General features: G+C 35.4%; 1 protein-coding gene across 2 annotated transcripts in view; it reads left to right on the top strand.

The window, feature by feature from the left end:
- Window positions 1–21,759, top strand: part of IQCM (IQ motif containing M) — a 474,519-nt gene that overhangs the window by 236,438 nt on the left and 216,322 nt on the right. For both annotated transcript variants that reach the window (XM_030816223.1, XM_030816224.1), the window contains one exon: window positions 14,682–14,880. In XM_030816223.1, the coding sequence (XP_030672083.1) occupies window positions 14,682–14,880 (199 nt within the window). The remainder of the gene's footprint in view (window positions 1–14,681; window positions 14,881–21,759) is intronic.

The raw sequence follows: 21,759 nt of genomic DNA, 5'->3' as shown, positions 1-21,759 counted from the left end.
GATATCCGCCCTGGCAAAGATTTCATGACTAAGACTCCAAAAGCAATTGCTACGAAAACAAAAATTGGCAAATCAATCATAATTAAACTAAAGAGCTTCTGCACACAAAAGAAATTATCAGCAGAGTAAACAGACAACCCACAGAATGGGAGAAAATGTTTGCAAACTATGCATCTGACAAAGGTCTAATATCCAGAATCTATAAGGAACTTAAATCAACAAGCAAAAAACAACCCCATTAAAAAGTGGGCAAAGGACATGGACAGACATTTTCCCCAAAATAAGACATATATGTGGCCAATGAGCATATAAAAAATGCTTAACATCACTAATCAGTGGAGAAATGCAAACCAAACTTACAATGAGATACCATCTCACACCAGTAAGAATGGGTACTATTAAGTCAAAAAATAAGATACTGGTGAGGTTGTGGAGAAAAGGGAGCACTTATACATTGCTGGTGGGAATGTAAATTGTTTCAGCCACTGTGGAAAGCAGTTTGGAGATTTCTCAGAGAACTTAAACTATCATTCAACCTAGCAATCCCATTACTGGGTATATACCCGAAGGAATATAAATTGTTCTACCATGAAGACACATAAACATGCATGTTCATGGCAATGCTATTCACCATAGCAAAGACATGGAATCAACCTAAATGTCCATCAGTGGTGGACTAGATAAAGAAAATGTGGTACATAGAATACTATGCAGTCATAAAAAAGGACAAAATCCTATTCTTTGCAGCAACATGGATGTAGCTGGAGGCCATTATCCTAAGCGGATTAATCCGGGAACAAAAAACCAAATACCACTTACATGATACGTGCACTAAATTCTCAAACCTCACCACTATACAATTCATCCATGTAACCAAAAACCACTTGTACCCTTAAAGCTACTGAAATAATAATAAAAAAGCAAATCAAGCTAAATATTGAGTACACACGGACACAAGGAAGAGAAAAATAGACACAAGGGCCTACTTCAGGGTGGAGAGTGGGAGGAGGGTGAGGATCAAAAAACTACTTTTTGGGTACTGTGCTTATTACTTGGGTGACAAAATAATCTGTACTCCAAAACTTCATAACACAAAATACCATATACCCATAAAAAATCCTGCACGTATACACCCTGAACCTGAAAATTTGGAAAGAAAAAAAATCAGAATTGATTAAATTTGAATAAAAACAGTTTTTTTTTCTGGTTTTGCTTTTCCATTACGTGAAATAATTTCAACTTAATTCATAATAAGTAGTGCTCCTGCAGAATGTTTATCTATGCCAGAAGGAAAGAAATAATTGTGTTTTTTGAACTGAATTTGGAATTTTAAAAGTCTCTATTTTGTTTTGAGGAAAATCTGTTGGAAAATTGAAACCAAGCAGCAGCAGTAGCAGTAATAACAATAAGACCCCTCTTTCCTTAGACATGATATCATGTGCCTGGAAAATGTCTTCTGCCTCCTGCACCCATGCCTAATTCTCTTCTCCCATACTGAGTGCCTTAAGCATTTTACTACCTGAAATGTTCTAACTAGGAATCTATATAGGTGGTAAAAATTATCCTACCCAGAAATTCCAATTCTCTTAGAGATTTTAAATGGGATATCAATCTCCATCCTTTGATATGATCTAGTTAAACAGACTGCTGTGGACCTAGAAACAGTCAAAAATAGGAGGGCACTTGTTTTTTGGGGGTTGGCATGGAGTAGCATTTTGAGGAATGAGTGGGGTACAAAAAGAGAACAGAAGGCACCCAAGAATTACATCTCCTTTAGGTACTTAAACTATTTTAAAAATTTGCCTGAATTAAAGTGACATTATCTTCCACTTCAGGAAGAGTGCATCTTATTTTAGAAAGTCCCAGGAATGCTGCTCTGATTTTTGAAGTGAACAGGTTTTACCAGCGTGAAGTACTGAGCCCTTGGGAACGTGTGGAAATGGAATAGTAAAATAATAATGAGACAAAAGATGAATTTCATGAGCATGTATTACATCCCTCCCCTTAAAAATCTATATCACCCATGTTGAATTTAATGCATTGTTTTCAAACTTAACAGAAATCATTTAGGGGTTTAAAGTAGGCCACAAACTTGTTGCACTCATTACCCAAGTTACTTTCAAATCCTACATTCAAAGCACAAGAGTATCACATGTTTCTACTTCAAGGCTGCACGTACAGGAAACGAAAGCCCTCGACACAGCTTGGTAGTAGAAGATCCAAATCAGAGTAAATTGTGTAAATTATAACTAAATTGCAAAGCATTTGGACAAAGCAGGCATGCTAGTTAATCAGGAAAGCAGTGATATTTACTTTTCAATAATGCAGGTTGGAAGAGGAATTGGGGGAGGGAGGCATCACAGATCTCTTTTAATATATTTCTGAACTTGGCAACCTGATCTGGTTTTGTCACATATTTGCAGCTTAAAAAGTATTTGGCTTTTACAACAGCCAAAATAAGTATCCTTAATCACTTTCAACCTATGAACAGATGGGCAAATAGTGCTTTTATAAATGGAGCATACAAAATACTTCAATATCAGCCAAAACTAATTAGTAGCAATATCTGAACCAAACTCTAAAACTGATTTAGTGTTTAATATATATTATCGTATAAGCATTAGCAGTTGAAAGGAAATTCCCTGTTCAAATGTTTGCCAAGCTCAGGGTGTAATGTTCGGACATGATTAACTTTCTAATTAACTTATTGTATCTTTTCTCACATGTAATCTTGCATAATGATCTCTTATCTCTGTGAAAACTATTTGATTTGATGCTTTGAGCATAGATTTGTCAAACTTCAAATGAAAAAGTAAAAGGCAGCCAGTCAGCCCTGTTCTTTCTCTCATTCTTAGAGTGACATTTGTAGGAGATGGCATGAAAACAAGTGGAGTGGTCTCTTCTGTGATGAAAACTTGTTTTGTATCTTGCCTTTAATGACTCACATTTTTATTTTCATGAGGATTTTTTAAGAATTGTATGGAGACTCTTTAGTGGCTAAAAATGTCTGTAAAAATGACAATTTGCTCCGTATCAAAATTCTATGGTAAAGAAAGATAAATTTAAAAATTACATTTGGAGGGTAAGCAAAGAATAATTTCTATGATTCTCTAACTCAGAGGAGGTCACTTAGTCTCCATATATCTGACAGTCACATTTCTCATATCTCATCTACCACTCATTCTTATATAAAGAATGAACATAAGGTCTGTGGCATAAAATTGAACATTTCTGTAATAGTCTGTCTGTATTTGTGATATGGCTGTATCTTTCAATACTCCTGAAACAGACAAATGAACAAAAACCTAAAGCCAGTTACCCAAGTCATCCTAACTATTGAGGATTGGCTATTGTCAATACCAACCTTTCTGTTGTCATGACATAATTTTTTCCTCCTTTGATTTCATCACACAGAGGATCAAGAGGGCTTGGAATTATGGATGTACTACTTATAAATTTATCATTTATAAAATCAGAATAATAATTATCCAACAAAACTATTTTTTTTAATTTTGATTTTTTTTTTTTTTTGAGCCAGGGTCTCACTAGGTTGCCTGGATTAGTTTCTCATTCCTGGGCTCAAGCAATTCTCCTGTCTAAGCTACCTGACTTGCTGAGACTACAGGTGCACATCACTGCCTCCATCCCTAACAATACTATTTTGAAGAGTGAAGGAGAAAGTATGTCTGAAATAAATGCTTAATAAAAGATTGTTACTACCACTACTGCTGATATTAATGGATTTAATTATTATACTTTTACTTTACACAGTGAATGCTAGCCTATTTTAGGAAATATGAACAAAATTAGAAAACAAGAAACTAATTATCATTTTTCTTTACAACCTAATGTTTTTTTTTTTTTTTTTTTTTTTTTTTTTTTTTTTTTTACAACCCAGCATCTAATCAGGAATTTGCATCAGTTTTACTGAAGGAGTCAATGAAACAATCTTTGAAGGAAGGTCCTGAAGAGGAGTTCCTTGGAAATAATTGTCATGATTCCTATCCATTCCTGATTTAGAAACACCGAGTTAATATAACCATTAATAATAATTGGCATGTTTTTGTAGTCTTTTTAAAAATTTTTTTATTTTTTAATTATTTTTTATTTATTATTATTATTATACTTTAAGTTTTAGGGTACATGTGCACAATGTGCAGGTTTGTTACATATGTATACATGTGCCATGTTGGTGTGCTGCACCCATTAACTTGTCATTTAGCATTAGGTATATCTCCTAATGCTATCCCTCCCCTCTCCCCCCACCCCACAACAGTCCCCAGAGTGTGATGTTCCCCTTCCTGTGTCCATGTGTTCTCATTGTTCAATTCCCACCTATGAGTGAGAACATGAGGTATTTGGTTTTTTGTCCTTGCGATAGTTTACTGAGAATGATGGTTTCCAGTTTCATCCATTTCCCACAAAGGACATGAACTCATCATTTTTTATGGCTGCATAGTATTCCATGGTGTATATGTGCCACATTTTCTTAATCCAGTCTATCGTTGTTGGACATTTGGGTTGGTTCCAAGTCTTTGCTATTGTGAATAGTGCCGCAATAAACATACGTGTGCATGTGTCTTTATAGCAGCATGATTTATAATCCTTTGGGTATATACCCAGTAATGGGATTGCTGGGTCAAATGATATTTCTAGTTCTAGATCCCTGAGGAATCGCCACACTGACTTCCACAATGGTTGAACTGGTTTACAGTCCCACCAACAGTGTAAAAGTGTTCCTATTTTTCCACATCCTCTTCAGTACCTGTTGTTTCCTGACTTTTTAATGATCACCATTCTAACTGGTGTGAGATGGTATCTCATTGTGGTTTTGATTTGCGTTTCTCTGATGGCCAGTGATGATGAGCATTTTTTCATGTGTTTTTTGGCTGCATAAATGTCTTCTTTTGAGAAGTGTCTGTTCATATACTTCGCCCACTGTTTGTTGGGGTTGTTTGTTTTTTTCTTGTAAATTTGTTTGAGTTCATTGTAGATTTTGGATATCAGCCCTTTGTCAGATGAGTAGGTTGCGAAAATTTTCTCCCATTTTTAGGTTGCCTGTTCACTCTGATGGTAGTTTCTTTTGCTGTGCAGAAGCTCTTTAGTTTAATTAGATCCCATTTGTCCATTTTGGCTTTTATTGCCATTGCTTTTGGTGTTTTAGACTTGAAGTCCTTGCCCATGCCTATGTCCTGAATGGTATTGCCTTTTATATGGTATAGTCTTTTATATATATATATATATATATATATGTATATAAATATATACATTTTTTAAAGTTACAATTATATAATGCATATAATTTAATATCCTTATTTTTTAATATCAATTCTTGAAATGACAAGCATTTACTCAAATTATTACATAATGTTCAAAAACAACACCTTTACGACCTCATAATAGTCTGTTGATTGGGTCTAACACAATTTACTTAGATACTTGTTTCTAAAGTTTTCTATTATAAATGAAACTGGGGATGGATGTCTTCATGTATATAGCTTTTTTCATACTTAGGGGAAATTTCCAAAAAGGAAATTACTAGGTTGTATGCTCTTGATTCATATTGCCAAGTCAATCTCTTTTCCAAGTAGATTGCACAATTGAGAATAATGTTGGAAATGCATCCTGAACCAAACTTTCACTGGAATTTTATAGGTTCACAGGGTTTTCCTCCTAAATTTGGAAGTAAAAAATGGTGCCTTATTTCTATTTTAACTTAAAATAATTATTGAAACATTTTTCTGTATGTATGTTTCTAATTATTTTTTGCCAGGTGTGTGTTTTAACTAATCACAAGAAAAAATTTATTTGAGAACATGATGACACCTTCAAGGCACTCTGGTTGTGTGGTTCTCACAAAAATATGTTCAGAAATTATTATTCCAAAGTTAGGAAATATAATGCAGATGAAATATTGGATGTTCATTTTGGAAGGGAGATTTTATATATATACATATGTATCTTTTAATAGAGATATAAAATTTGAAATTAAGTGAAAGATGCTTTTATGAAGACAGGTTTGGTTGCTGGAAACTAAAAGAAAAATGAGCCAGGCTTAGTGATGCATACCTGTAGTCCCAGCTACTTGGGAGACTGAGGTAGGAGAATCACTTGAGCTCAGGAGTTGGAGGTTGCAGTGAGCTGTGATCGTACCACTGCACTCCAGCCTTGGTGACAGAGCAAGACTTTGTTTCTAAAATAAAATAAAAATAAAAATATATTAATAAAAGGAAAATAAAAGAAAAACATCAGCAATAGATATTGTTTTATCCAGAAAAGAAGTATAAATCTGAAATAATGTGAAGGGAGCCAGTCCCTTTTGCTTGTCTGCACATTATTACTTTTCTTGGAATGTGTTAGGTGGTCAAAAACTAAATGACTGACTAATGTTTTACCTTTCCATCCAGGGTCATCATGTATCAGTGAAATCTATAAGTCATTCTTTGGTTATAGATTCAGTAATAACTTATATAAAGAAAGGGGGAGCCCTAGAGATTCTAATTATTTTGGAGATTAGTGCTAGACAGAATTACCTGTGTTTGTTTGTCACAGGGTAGCAGGTGCTTATTCCCCTTGATTGTAAGATATTATATACTACTTATGCATTATGGAGGAAGCTAAGTTGTTTGCTTTCTCATCCCTATCTTGTGATCAAGATGCATTCATAAAGCATGGTTGTGACTGTATAAGTTTGTTCAGCAACTGTTTCTTTGGTGTACTCATTATTTATTTTTATTTACAGACAAAATTGTATGTATTTATTGTGTACAACATGATGCTTCGAAGTATATATACGTTGTGGAATGACTAAATCGAGCTAATTAACATACACATTACTTTACATAGTTATTATTTTTATGGTGTAAACACTTTATGTCCACACTCTTAACATTTTTCAAGAATACAATATATTGCGCCACTGCACTCCAGCCTGGGCGACACAGCGAGACTCAGTCTCAAAAAAAAAAAAAAAAATACAATATATTGTTAACTATAGTCACCATGTTGTACAGTAGATCTCTTGGACTTATTCCGCCTATGTAAATACCATTTTATATCCTTTGGCCAACATCTCCCCAACACCTGCTCCCAAATGCTCCAGCTCTTTTTGCCACCATTTTACTCTCTACTTTTGTGGAATCAACATTTTAGTTTCCACATATGAATGAGGTCATGTGGTATTTGTCTTTCTGTATCTGGCTTATTTCACTTAGCACAATGTCCTCCAGGTACATCCATGTTGTCACAAATCACAGAATTTCCTTCCTTTTATGGCTGAATAGTATTCCTTTGTGTATATATACTGCGTCTTCTTTTTTCATTCATATGTTAGCAAACACTTAGGTTGTTTCCATATCTTGGCTATTGTGAATAATGGTGCAGTGAGCATGGTGGTGCAGTGAGCACGGTGGTGCAGATATCTCTGACAAACTGATTTCATTTCCTTTGGATGTGTACCCAGGAGTGGTATAGCTGGATTAAATGGTATTCTGTTTTTCGTTTTTTGAGGAACCTCTGTACTGTTTTCCATAAGGTTGTGCTAATTTACATTCCCACCAACAGTGTGCGGGGGTTGCCTTTTCTCTGTATCCTCTCCAATACTTGCTGTCTTTTCTCTTTCTGTTAGTAAATTCTAACATGTGTGAGGTGATAAATCATTGTGCTTTAATTTGTATTTCCCTAATGATTAGTGATGTTGAGCTGGCAATTTGTATGTCTTCTTTAGGGAAATCTCTATTTGAATGCTCTGCCCATGTTCTAGCAACTTTTGATTCAATATCATTAACCTGGTGTTTTACTGAGTCAGTTTCATTAGTAAATGTGGAATAAGGAATGGCTTAAAACATGGATGCTTTTATTGTTTCATTAGCAAAACTAGAATCATATGATACTAACATATCAGTAACTTCTGTCTAGAAGACTGATAAATCCCCTGGGGTCATATTATATTCTTTCGTAATGATTTTATGTAGCAGGATTTTTATTGCCCCTGTCAGTTTTTTCATTGAGGTTAGGAATTAGGAATCATCCAATTTTCTTCTTCCAGGTTTTACCTACATTGCATATGATGGTAAAAGCACCCCCTTTCTCTTTTTAATATCCTCAAATTTCCCAATATGTGTTTTCCTGTAACATTCCATTAGTTGGCAATCCCTAACCAATATAGAAAAGAGCGTGCTGGATTTTTAGGAGGACCTAGTGGGCATCATTTTCACCTAAAGATTAAATCCACATTCCTTAATAGGAGCCACTATACTAGTTTACTGACTTACCTTTAAATGTTATATATTAAAATGGAAAATGGATTACAAACTTGATTTTTCAATTACATTATGATAGAAAAAAGTATCAATTCTTATTAAAACTTTGTAAATACATACTTCTATAATGAACTCAGTAAAGACGTTATATATATATTTAACTATTGTTCTATTTTGTTTTAAAGATAAAATAAATGAAAATGTGTTCTTAATTTCCATAAACTTATTCACAATGATTTATTAACTTATTATATATATGAACATTTTCATTAGGACTTTTTTCCCCTCAAGTTCTGAGGGGTTAGTTGAAACCATTTATATACTATTTAAAGGATATTTTATTCCAGTTTGTACTAGTAAAAGCAAACAAATTGAAGTTTATAAATTGATTCAAAGACAAAGCTTTCTCATATTTTATTAAAAAATAAATATGAAACATAATTCAATCAGTGTATTCAATTCTAGATAATTAATTCTTATTTTGCTGATCTTGGTTTAAGCAGATTACCATATGAAGTTTTCTGTTTGTGGATGAAAAAAAGTCCTGAAATCCTGAATCAGTTCTTTTGCTTAGTCTAACAGGTTCATGGTTATGATGTCAGTTTAAACTGAGAAACCTGTACCCATAAGTCTTTTTCTGCTACTATAAATTGTTAAGAAAATGCATTGTTCATAAGGCTACCGTTCTTTTGATGTTTCTTTCAAAAGATGAAATTTATAACCTGTAACTTGTAGCAGGGCTTTGGGCAGAAACTACCTGCTAACGATATGATTGATTTGTATAATATGTTTAGCAAAAATTTGCTGTAATAATCAACAATCTTAGAGTGGAGAGGAATGGAGTCCTCTACTGAAGACATACATATTTTTTTTCTGTATAGATTTAGTCATTGATCACCTTGAAATAAGAACATATTGACAACAAGGACATTGACAAACATCAAGGTTTTAAAAATTTCATCCCTAATGTCACGACTTGACAGATAATTTACCTCTGAAACAAAATCTTTCAAAAAATCAATTTGACAGTTATTGTGTTAGTCTTTGAGTATAAACCTAAGTATATGCATCAGTTATCTATTGCCACAATGACATCACAAACTTAGTGGCTTAAAACAACAGCTATTTATTATTTCTTGTGCAACAATAATGATGATCTGGTCCAGACCTGGGCTCACGCTAGTGGGTACAACTTCTCTCTTCCCCATGTGGCTTCTCATCCTTTAGAGACTTGCTGGCTTATTGTCATGTAGATGTAGGGTTCTGAAAGAATGAAACTGTGTAAAGTCTCTTAAAGCACATACTTAGAACTGGCACATTATCACTCCATTGGATTCTATTGGCTAGACTGATTCACAAGACCAGCTCATAGTCCTAGAGTAGGTGAACAGGCTCCACCTCTTGATGAGTAGGTCTGCACAATCACGTTGCAAAGGTATGGATTTAAGGAGGCTTTAATTGGCCATCAATATACCGCACTGTGCTTCTAATATGTTTATGTTAATGTAAAAATATATATATGTACATGTGTATTTTGAGATAGGGTCCCACTCTGTCACCCAGGCTGGAGTGCAGTGGCACAATCATGGCTTACTGCAGCCTCGACTTCCTGGGTTTGGGCAATCCTCCCACTTCAGCCTCCCATGGTAGCATGTGCCACCATGCCTGGCTAATTTTTCATAGTTGTTTTTGTAGAGACAGAGTTTCACCTTGTGGCTCAGGCTGGTCTTGAACTCCTGGATTCAAATGATCCACCTGCCGCAGCCTCCCTAAGTGGTGGGATAACAGGCATGGAGCCACTGTACCTGGCTTTATTAATATTTTATTTGTTACATATTCAACTTAGGCCAAAATTTTCCTGATTAGTCACCTCTTTTTATATTTTGAGATTTGATAAACAGGACAGCCCTCAATACAGTATTGAATTAGATAAAAATATGGAGCATTGTAACAAGGTCAAGGATCATGAGTCTTGTCAAGGAAAAGCCATGACCCTGAAGTGGCAGTAGCCCATACCAAGCTTTATTTGGGCAGCACATGGATAGGTTTGCATGAGAGGTCTCTCCCAGCAAAGGCCTTCCAGAGACCGTGACCTGGAGCCACTACCCAGAAGGAGTAGCGATCTCCTGTGGGAGAGGGAAATCAGAGAGGGGACTTCCATGTCTAGATGATGACACTCAACCACAGGATGGAGAATCTCTGGGTCATTGTGCTCCAAAGAGCAGCAGTGGCATGAGGTCTTTTATAGCCCCAGGATGTGCCTTATTGATGTCTAACAGATATTGGAAGCAATTTCATGGTGTAGGCAGAGCAAGTAGACTCTAAACGGCTAAAAATATGCTTATTTGGGCCATATTTAAAACAACTGAATGTCTAAGAATTTTGAATTTGGAGCTGGCAAGCTTTTGAGCCAATGGTCCTAATATGCAGAAGTAAACATAAGGACAAATATATAGGAAACATCTTTGGCTTAAAAAAAATAAAATTGTTATAACATTTGTATAACAACCACACAAGACATACCTTCTCATGTCTTGCAGCCCTCCTTTTATACAGTGAAGAAGAAAATCTTTGGTATGATCCTGAAGCCATCTGGGATACCCAAAAGATAGGTTAAAAAGACATTATAATTGTTTTGTTCATTTTTTTTTTAATTTGCAACTTGAGGCCTGGCACCGTGGCTCATGCCTGTAATCCCAACACTTTGAGAGGTGGAGGCAGGGGATCATTTGAGGACAGGAGTTTAAGACCCACCTGGCCAACATAGCAAAACCCCATCTCTACTAAAAATACAAAAAATTAGCTGTGTGTGGTGGCACACGCCTCTAATCCCAGCTACTTGGGAGGCTGAGGCATGATAATTGCTTGAACTCGGGAGGCGGAGGTTGTGGTGAGACTAGATCGCACCGCTGCACTCCGGCCTGGGTGACAGAGCGAGACTCTGTCTCAAAAAAGGATAATAATAATAAAATAAAATTTGGAACTTGAATGCGGGGAAAATATTGAAAAAATTGTCAGATGAAGTAAAACATGAACAGAAGTCACAGGTGCCTTTTGAGTAAAAAAGAAGTAACAGAGACTCAAGTAACTAAGTAACTTTAAATGTTAGGAATACCAAACTTTGCAAAAAAGTCACAAAGAAGAGAAAAAAGATTCACAAGCACAATAAAAGGAATACTTATGTGATAATATGAACTTTTTGATATATGGGCAAAGTATATTGAAGGCACAGAATGGTTTTCCCTATGTTAAGAGCAGACTGTAATCAAAAATCAGTTTGTCAGTGTAACAAAAGTGATATCATATTCTAATTTTACTTTTAAAATATACCACCTATGTAATGTTTTATAGTTAAGGATTCACAAGCCTCTCTGTTTTATGGTTAAGCTCATCAAAATTTACCATTGTCAAAATTTAGTGTATTAGCTTCTTTTCAAACTCATTATTTGTAAATACAATTTGTTTTCCATCAAGACTTCTATAAATTGTTCACTTCTATAAATTGTTCTTGTCTTTTCTTTAACATTTCAATTATCTAGAGATATAGTATTGATCAAAGTTCATCTGTTTCAGACCTAAGATAAAATTCATTTCTTTTCAATTGTTAATGAAAACCAGACAAATCACATTCATCATTTTGTAAACATGCTTGCATTTCTTCATATTTTTTATGTAATAGAGTTCTGATCACTCATATTAACTACAGCTTTTACCCAAATAACTTTCAATTCTCTCTCTGCCTCTGTTGTCTGTGTCTGTCTTTCTTTGTCTCTTTTCTCTCTCTCTCTCTCTCGTACACATGCACGCACACACACACACATACACACACACACAAACTTTTCAGTAGAGGATTAAAAACTCTGTGCCTTTCAAGGCAACTTAGGAGACCAGAAGACTGTAATGACCTAGAGCTGTCACTTCAATAATACACATTACATATCACCCTACCATCACACATATTCCTTTGCTATTTGCATCTTGTTAGAACATGAAACCTTCCCTCACTTTTTGGCTTGGGTATTTAACTATTTCTATAACAGTCCTCTTATTTCCTCTGAGAGAAATGAGAAAAAGATGTCAACTCAGAATCTCTTAGATTTCATAGTAGATCTTGATGCTGTGGACAAGCCAGAAGTAATCATTACCATTTCACCTGCATTCCACTTGATCTCATACATCAATGCCCATTCCTAAAATTTATTATATTAGCCAAGCAAAAATCCTCTTAGAAGGCAGAGCTGCCTCTTTTCTAAGCTATTCAAAATCAGTCTTAATTTAAACAAACAAATACAAAACTTTGTTTCCTATTCTTCAGCTCTTCTGGCAGCTTTGTTTAATAAGACATCTATCCCTCAGTGTACAAAATGATATATATTTGGCTCAGTAATTTATAAAAATTTTCAAGAGAGTGAAAGAGAATGATAGAACGAATCAGCCACTGATACAAAAGAGCTACAGTTATAAGAATGTTGTACAAGGCTAATTTATTTCCTTTTGCAAAGAGGAAAAGGACTTTTTTTCATTTACACACATAGACACAAAGAGAACTAGCAGCCTCAGTTATACATGTTTAGATATAGGTCAAAAATAAATATACAGCACAGTTTTTTGTGCTTCAACAAATCTCACTGGTTCATTGCAGCTACTTGGGAGTAGGAAGGTCAGGAAGTAAAAAAGATCTCCAACAAATTCTTCTTATGAGAATTTCTTAACCTGGGGCTGATCTCCATTCTAGTGGGTGGGAAATTTTCTCTTGAATGATATTCAAACTAGTGTTCAAAAATGGTGTTATGCTAGTGTTCAAATGACATACAATATAGAGAATATCAGGAGATAGTACAAGCTTCAAGAATAACTACAGAAAGACAAATATGAAAAGACAGAACTGGGATTTCCTGCCATCTACCACCAAACAGCAACTTTGTGGCTGGGTCAAATAATAAAAATCATACTCCACATTTCAGTTACCAAGAGAATAAAAATAATGGCCATGTACAAAACAGAACAAGACTTAAGAATAAACTTAACATAAAAATTAAATAAAACAGACTAAGAAAATAATGCAAAAACAGAGTGAGCGTGAGTCACAGATTCACTCTGAGAATCAAGAAACTTGGGTCTGGGATTCAGAGGTGTAGGTACAGATCATTTTGGGGGCAAGACTCAGCCCTGGTGAATGAATTTACCTGGGCATCTCAGTCAGTGGAACTCCATTTGTGAGAGGGCAGAAATAAAAACATTAAGAAGAAGAAAGCATTTTTATATGCTAAAAATTGCAAGAGAACTAGACTTTGGACTTTGGAAGACTTCGAAAAAACTGGCTATCATATGTAAAACATAACAGGTATATACATATAAAGAAAAAGCTGACACAAGGTTACCAAGATTACAGATAATCTGTTAATGGTAGTAAATCTTCAGTTTTCTCAAATGTTATTAATCACTGCTAGGGCCACTGTATTAGGGTTCTCTAGAGGGACAGAACTAATGGAATATATATATGAATTTATTAAGTATTAACTCATATGACCATAAGGAGGTCCCACAATAGGCTGTCTGCAGGCTGAGGAGCAAGGAGAGCCAGTTGGAGTTCAAGACTGAAGGACTTGGAGTCTGATGTTTGAGGAGGCATCCAGTATGGAAGAAAGATGTAGCCTAGGAGACTAGGCCAGTCTCTCTTTTCACATTTTTCTGCCTGCTTATATTCTAGCTGCACTGGCAGTTGATTAGGTTGTGCCCACCCAGATTAAGGGTAGGTCTGTCTTTCCCAGCCCACTGACTTAAGTGTTAATCTCCTTTGGCAACACCCTCACAGACACACTCAGGATCAATACTTTGTTCCTTCAATCCGGTCAAGTTGACACTCATTATTAACTACCACAGTCACCCATAGCCGTATTGCAGACTGGTCATTGTTTGCAGTATCACCCTTCCCATCTGCTGATCCTATAGGCCATGATCCTACCACCATAGTACAGAGACTCTCAATTCAAAGCATTTCAATCGAAGTTACTTTTCTGATGATGTTTGGTTAACAGAATATCAGTGCCAAATAATTAAATAATTTTGAAGTACTCTGTAGTTTAAAATAGCTTCTGGGACAGGAAAATTATTTGAACTAGCCTGCCGTGTCATATGAAAACATTCTTTTTGGAATAGTTGTAGATAGACTGACAAATTTACTTTCTTTTGGATTTCTTTTCATTAGAAGGTTAATTTTATCCATGTAATATTGATCTTGGCATATTCAACCTTCTTTGGAGGACCTTATTGATGTGTCCTGGTGATACCATGTATTGAATTCTATGTACCAATTATAATATATTTCCTATTTCAATGTACTCATCATTGAAATAATTTAAAACTGTGGAAGCGTTAATTTTTCATATTATCTATAATAAGAAATTGTTTTATTTTTAGGATAAAAGGTACTCCAAATAAAACTGATAAACTTGACAGTAAAGTTAAAAGAATTGGACCACACATAGAAATCTTCCAAGTGTTCCGAGAAAGAAAAAAATTCGTGATTACCCCAAAATTGATTAGAATGGTCACCATCATGCAGGCACATGTCAGGGGATGGCTTGAACGGAAAAGATTGCAAAGAGTAATGACCAAGGTAAGAGATCCATCAGATATTATAATGTGTTTAAAATTTCTCATTAGATTCAATTAAGTAGAATTTTGAATAGTCATCTGGTCAATATGCCTCTGATTTTTCTAAGTAAAATTCTGTGTACCTACTTTTTTTGTTTGTTTGTTTTGTTTTTGTTTTTTTTTTTGCTGTTGTTTTTTTGGAGATAGAGATTTGCTGTTGTCGTCCAGGCTGGAGTGCAATGGCATGATCTTGGCTCACTGCAACCTCTGCCTCCTGGGTTCAAGCGATTCTCCTGCCTCAGCCTCCTGAGTAGCTGGGATTACAGGTGCCTGCCACCACATCTGTCTTGTTTGTTTCTGTATTCCAATGCCTAGAATGGTGTCTAGTATGTAGTAGGCACTCAACAAATACCTATTGTATTTGATTATATGTAGGCATTCAACAAATACCTCTTGAGTGGATGAATTAATATAATTGTAAAAGTTTATCATGGCAGTCTAAGGAGATCACACACACACATCCTTAAAGTTCTGTTTACACACATTTGATACATGCTATATAATTTAATTATAGCATTTCCTAATATCAGAAATAATTATAGAATCATTCATAACCTCTGGGACAGAAATGAATCTAAAAAATTGAGAAAGAATGGGCCAAAGATGAGGGTGAAAAGGAGTGATTTAACTGATAAAGAAAATGCTGAATTTCTATATGGAGATAGAATTTGCGATTAAAAAAAGTACTTTTAAAGGATCAGAGCCAATATAAAGTAGATTGTTGACTTTTATTTGGTTATAAAATTTGTTATGATCATTGATTTTCTTTTTTATTCCATCACTGGCATGGTGCTTTGTCTGTTGGATGATTGTTTTGTTGATGTGGTTAAAGTTGTTTTGCCTACTGTCAAAATCCTAGTGTGACAGCCTGTAATGCAGTTAATAGTAAGTTTCCTGGACTGTGCCTGTGTGAAGGGTTGCTGTTGGGGGAATTCTTGATAACTTTCTGCTCTAGAGGGTGCACAGCAAATCACTGGATAATTGTCAGCACTGTGGCAGTCCCTCCACTGGGAGACTTCCATAGTCATATTGCTTTACTGCCACTTCAGAGTTTGTTGCTGTGGACAGTGTCTGCTAGAATGTCTGCTCCAAGTTTAAGATTACTCAAGAGACTGTACAATTTCCATTCCCTATGAAAAATTTAGTTTGGAATTATTTGGAAATAATGAAGCAGCATCAAATTATCTTACCAGTCATACATCAAAAGACCACAGAGATTGCTATATTTTAATATGAATATTTTTCCACAATTAAAAATGTCCTTTTCCTTTAAAAATTTTTGTGCTGTTTGTTTGCATGTGTTTTGGTATAAGTAATAATGATATTAAAAAATTATAAAGACACAAAACAGGGTATGTTCCTCAATGTAAAGCTTCTAGGCTCTTACTTGCTTTCAATATTTTTCTCTAAATATTTATAATTTTAAAGTTTTAATACTAAATTAAATATATTCCATTGCTATTGGCTAAAAAGGTTGAAATTCCAGGACATAGGAATGGTTGATAGCTACAATAATAAAAAGTGTTTGAAATTGGCTTTTAATAAATATTTGTTGAATCAACAAATTTGGAACAGCCCTGGAGAATCTGAATTTCAGTATTACAATAAGAATAACTCAATGGTCTTCAATATTTTGGACGTTATAGAATTCTTTGAAAATTTGATAAAGTAGGAATTTCCTATCATTATCTCAAAAGAACAAAACAGAAATAGTAACAAAATCTGAACCTATTCATGAACCTATAGGACAGGTCACCTTGTATAGCAGCAATCCCCAACCTTTTTGACGCCAGAGACCAGTTTTGTGGAAGACAATTTTTCCATGGACCAGAGCAGGGGCAGGGATGTTTTCAGGATGAAACTGTTCTGCTTTAGATCATCAGGCATTAGATTCTCATTAAGGGCACACAACCTAGATCCCTTGCATGTGCAGTTCACAATAGGGTTCTTGCTCCTATGAGAATCTAATGCTGCCACTGACCTGACAGAAGGAGCTCTGGCAGTAATGCTTGCTCACCCACCATTCACCTCCTGCTGTGCAGCCTGGTTCCCAACAGGCCACAGACCAGTTGGTTGGGGACTCCTGTTGTATAGAACAGTTTTATTACATAACATGTGTGCTAACACAAGTACCTGGAGACCTATGTTCATTTATTCAATAACATATGTATTTTTTGATTTGATAATAGTTACCGTATACTGGGTCCAATTTCCTGCCTGATGTGTGAAGAGCATACATAGTCTAGTGAGCAATGCAGACAACTGAAAGAAGTCTTAGGTTTCATTAGAGCATTTAGAAAGGCCATTTAACCCCAAGTGTGTTTGATGTGGCAATTGGATAAGACCAATAAACTGAGATCTGGAGGGTGAGGCTTTATTTTATCAGGTATACTGGGAGGCTGAGAGGCACAGGAAAGACAATATCAATGAGCTTAGGTGAGCTATTTACATTTACGGGCTGGGGAATAGCTGGGAGGACAATGGCAATAAAGGAAGCTGAAGGTAGGAATCAGATTAATAACGTTCTAGAAACCTTAATAAGGAGTTTATACTTGGTGTCTGAGAATGGATGCCTTTAAAATAGATCGGTGACACCAATAGATCTGTATTTTTGAAAAATTACTGACTTTGGACAATGGATTGGGAGGAGAGAGTGACAAAATGGAGGGAGAATAACTAGCATGCTTTTTCAGTAATCCAGTGCATGGTGGTGATGGAGAAATGGACAGTTGATAGGACTTTGGGTTTGGTTGTATTTGGAGATAAAGAAGAGGGTGGAGTCAAGAATTATTTCCAGGGTCTTGTCTTGAGCAATCTAGTGTAAGGTTGAGAAATGCAGAATTTAAGGGAAAGGGCAGGCAAGAGGGAGCAGAGGAAAGGAACGAAGGTAGAGTCCAATTTTCAACACTGTGTTTTTAACACTGAGTCCAATTTTCAACACTGAGTTTAAAGATTCTGTGGGAAATCCTTGAGTTGTCTGGGAAGCAGTTGAGTATATGGGTCCAAAATTCAGAAGGGAGATTGGGCCATATAGAAAGACTTGGGATTCATCAGTAGTTCTTAAATTATTTCACTGAAGAAGAATGTAAAACCCTCTCATCTATAAAAGTACCTCATTTTGGCAATGAATCTCATCATATTTCTGAGAAAGCTCTTCCCCCAGGTGATGCTCCTTTACTTCATTCAGGTCTCTGCTCATTGTCACATTGTTGAAAAGCTGCCCCATACCTAACCTGTACAAAATAACTCTCTAATCACTCCCTGTCTCTTTTAAAACACTTTATTGTTCTTCATGGCACTTACTACCACCTAATATATATTTGTTTATTAGATTATTGCTCCTTTCACTAAAATGCAACCTCCTAAAAACAGAAATTTTATCTTTCCTGATCTTTGTTCACAAGGTCTTGTACATTCTTGGCCCACACTGGGAGCCTAATACATGTTTTTAATAAATTATTTTCAAGAGAGTGAAGGATACATAACAGCATTTTGGGGCCAGGAGGGATTTGAAATTTGAGAAACCTCTTCTAAATATGTTGATGCAGCTCCCTGACCAAGGGTGCCCTCCTTGAAACCTGCCACCACCCATAGATTTGAGAATCATTGTTACTGATACTAACTGGAGCCATGAGAGTCAGTGTCATTGTCTAGGGAGACTATATAGAGTAAAGAGAGAATCATAAAAAGAAAAATTGAGAGAAACTGGTTGGTGTTCAAGGGGAAGCAGAGGATGAGTATTCCATAAACACTAAAGTAGTAACCAGAGAGGTAAGAAGAAAACCAGAATGTGCTAGATCAAGGAACTTGAAAGGCAGTACAAGGAAGAGGGTTAGGTCCATAGTCTCCAATGCTGCTAGACAGAATTTTCTGGCTTTAGTAACAGTAAGTTCATGCAGTGAAAACATCTGCAGTAGATAAAATGAGGCACTATGAGGTTTAGAGAAGGATAGTTTAAGATAAAAAATATTTATGTATGCTTAAATGCTCATTGGAAGAAGCCAGTAAGAGGGAAAGGTTGTCAATACAAGAAAGATGAAGATAATCCATATTATAAGGCCTTTAAGGAGATTGGAGGGGGTGGATTTCTAATTTACTTGACAAGATTAGCGTTAAGTGAGAGGAAACATATTTCTCCATTGTTGCAGGAGAAGAAGATGTGTAGATGCAGCTAAGTGTTTAGACTTGCTGGTGAGAAGTTGGGGTTGCAATAAACTAATTGTTTTTTCTTCCTTTGTGAAGTAAGGAATTAGGCCATTTGGTGAGAGTAAGCATTTAGATGGGTTTGAATGTTTGAGGAGATAGGGGTAATACAGAAAATGGCAGAGAGTTGCCTTAAAAAGCATGCATGAAATTCCAGGCCACTTTGAGAACCCCACTGATGTTGGTGATCAAGAATTGTAGTAGTATCATTTCTCCAGGGTGTATAATTTTCTTTAGTAATTATGAAAAATGAGGCATGGAGATATAATTACCCAAAATTGGACATCTTGCAAGTGACATAGTTGAGAATGAATTTTGAGAATCAAACACAAGGGTGTCTAGCTGCAGAGCACTATAAAACGAGGCCATTCTGGTACCAGAAGTGTCCAATTATTGCAAATGGTGGAGTCTTTTCTCAGGTCAGGCTCAACATGAACATTGGAGTTTCCTGCTGAAAGCCAAGGCTAGATAATACTCCCACCTGACACTAATAGAGCTAATCCAGGTGAGCTCACATCAGAGACATGAAGCCAAGAACCACGGCCTATAGAGAGGCACCCTTTCTATGGCAATCAGGAGCTGCTATTTAACATTTTTCAGAGTACACTGGGGGAAAACAATATATTTTTATTTATATTTAATGATAAAGTTGACTGAGAATGTTTATTTAACAGTTTCTATACTGAGCAATTAGACATAGAGTGATTGAGGCATATCCTTCAGGTAGTAGTAAAAATAATCTCTTTGACTCAGATCAAGATGAGTACAGCAAGCAACAGTGACACAGAGGAGAGGCCTGAAAGAGGGCAAGAGGAACCAAACCTAGGAGAGACACGTGTCCAGTAGCTATGCATGGATAAGGTCTTCACTAGTTTCTTAGTGGATGGGGAAGTGAATATAAGATTCACACTTAATGGTATTTGTGGCTTGTATATTTGTAAGTGTGTGTTTATGTGTATGCGATTGAGATAACTATTTAGAATGTTCAATTTTTATTTCACTGTGTATAGGTTTAGCTGTTTTAAAAACATTTTCCCTTTTGTTTTTATAAGACTTTTGAATAAATATTTTTTTTGATATTTTCATACCTAAATGCTTAGACAAGGTGGGACTTCAATCAACAAATGTGGTCAAGATATCTTCTTATAGGTCTATAGAATCTTTTTTCAAAGTTAAAAGTCAAACTGGCAAAATAATTGCTGAAGTATGACAAAGTTTAAAAAAGCCTAACATATAAAAATCTCTTACAAACTGATAAGAAACACACCAATGGAAATTAAGTCCTACTAAGTGTCATATGATGGCGGAATTCTCCAAACAATGAATAAATTACTTAAGAAAAAAAAAAAGACATGACCATATCAAGCAAAAGCAAACTGAAATAAATACTGGAAAATTTTATTAAATGTTGATAAGTATAATACATTTGTCCATTAAGATAACAGAAATTGGAATATTATAATCAGTAATTTATAATAACTCTTTATATTACAATATTGCTGTTGTAAGTAGAAATTTGTACTTTTTTTCTGATAAATTCTACCTTGAGAAATATTTAGACTTAATAGTGAAAGATTTACATACTGAAATGTACTAGCACAATAGCTGAAGCATATTTCCATGCAAAAGGCTGGGAGGGACACTCCCTGTAATAAAAACCACATGGATGGACCATTGTCATTTTCTCTGGCTCAACTTCCTAACCATGAAACGCCCTAGGTAACCTTCCAAATGCCTGAGATCTGAAAAGGGCTCGCTTACAAGATAGGTTGTGTTCCCCAAAAGAGTTATTACATTCAGAGGAAAAGGTACTCAAACTGAAGTTGGTGGTTGCCCAATGCCCTTCCTTTTCTCAGAAACATCATCTGTCCAAGTAGCACATTCCAAGAGGGAACTTTTCTATTCAGGTTTTAAAGATACAATAAAAAAACTGCTTGATTCTTAATTATAAGCAAAAGAAATCCACTTACAGATTTAAGCAGAAAGATATTGAATAGGATATTGTACAGAGGTCTAGAGAACTAAGTTCAGAAACATAAAGGAATAGTAAAGGCTGGGTAGCTCCCAGTAATCCAGCCAAATCCTATACAGAAAGAGTCTGATGCAGATACTGAATCCTGGGTGTTCCTGACTTCACAAATGCTGCCCTTGAAAAATGTATATTGGTACTACAGTTACTCTATCACACAAATAGATTTCCCATTGTTTCACTCTTAAAAGCATTATTTGTTTCCATTCAAAGTTTGGGATTGGTGGAGATAATGGATGAAGTTCACGTGTGTGTATCCTAGCAACAGAAGAGGTATGAGTCATGAGCATCTGACTTTTGGCTTCAAATTGTGGGAAGTGAGTTCTGCCTCCCACTAAGATTCATATGTAGGGAATGTGCCAAAAGTGTGACCAATTTATTATTTTTTTAAAAGACAAAATCCTATTGAACAAAAGGCAGATTAAAAATACATGTTGAAAAATGTTATTAAATGTTGAGAGACATTAGCAAACATCCAGAATCTGCTATTAGATGGAAGGAGAAAGGAGAAGAGGAGGGTAATAAAATTATGCTAATTTATTTTTCATTCAAATAAACAAAAAAATTATTTCACATAAAAAGAAAATAACATGACAGAAACAAGAAAAA

This window comes from Nomascus leucogenys, chromosome 7b (genome assembly GCF_006542625.1).
Source record: "Nomascus leucogenys isolate Asia chromosome 7b, Asia_NLE_v1, whole genome shotgun sequence".
Classification (NCBI taxonomy): domain Eukaryota; kingdom Metazoa; phylum Chordata; class Mammalia; order Primates; family Hylobatidae; genus Nomascus; species Nomascus leucogenys.
The sequence above is the reverse complement of the archived record's forward strand: the minus strand, read 5'-3'. Positions and strand labels throughout refer to the sequence as shown.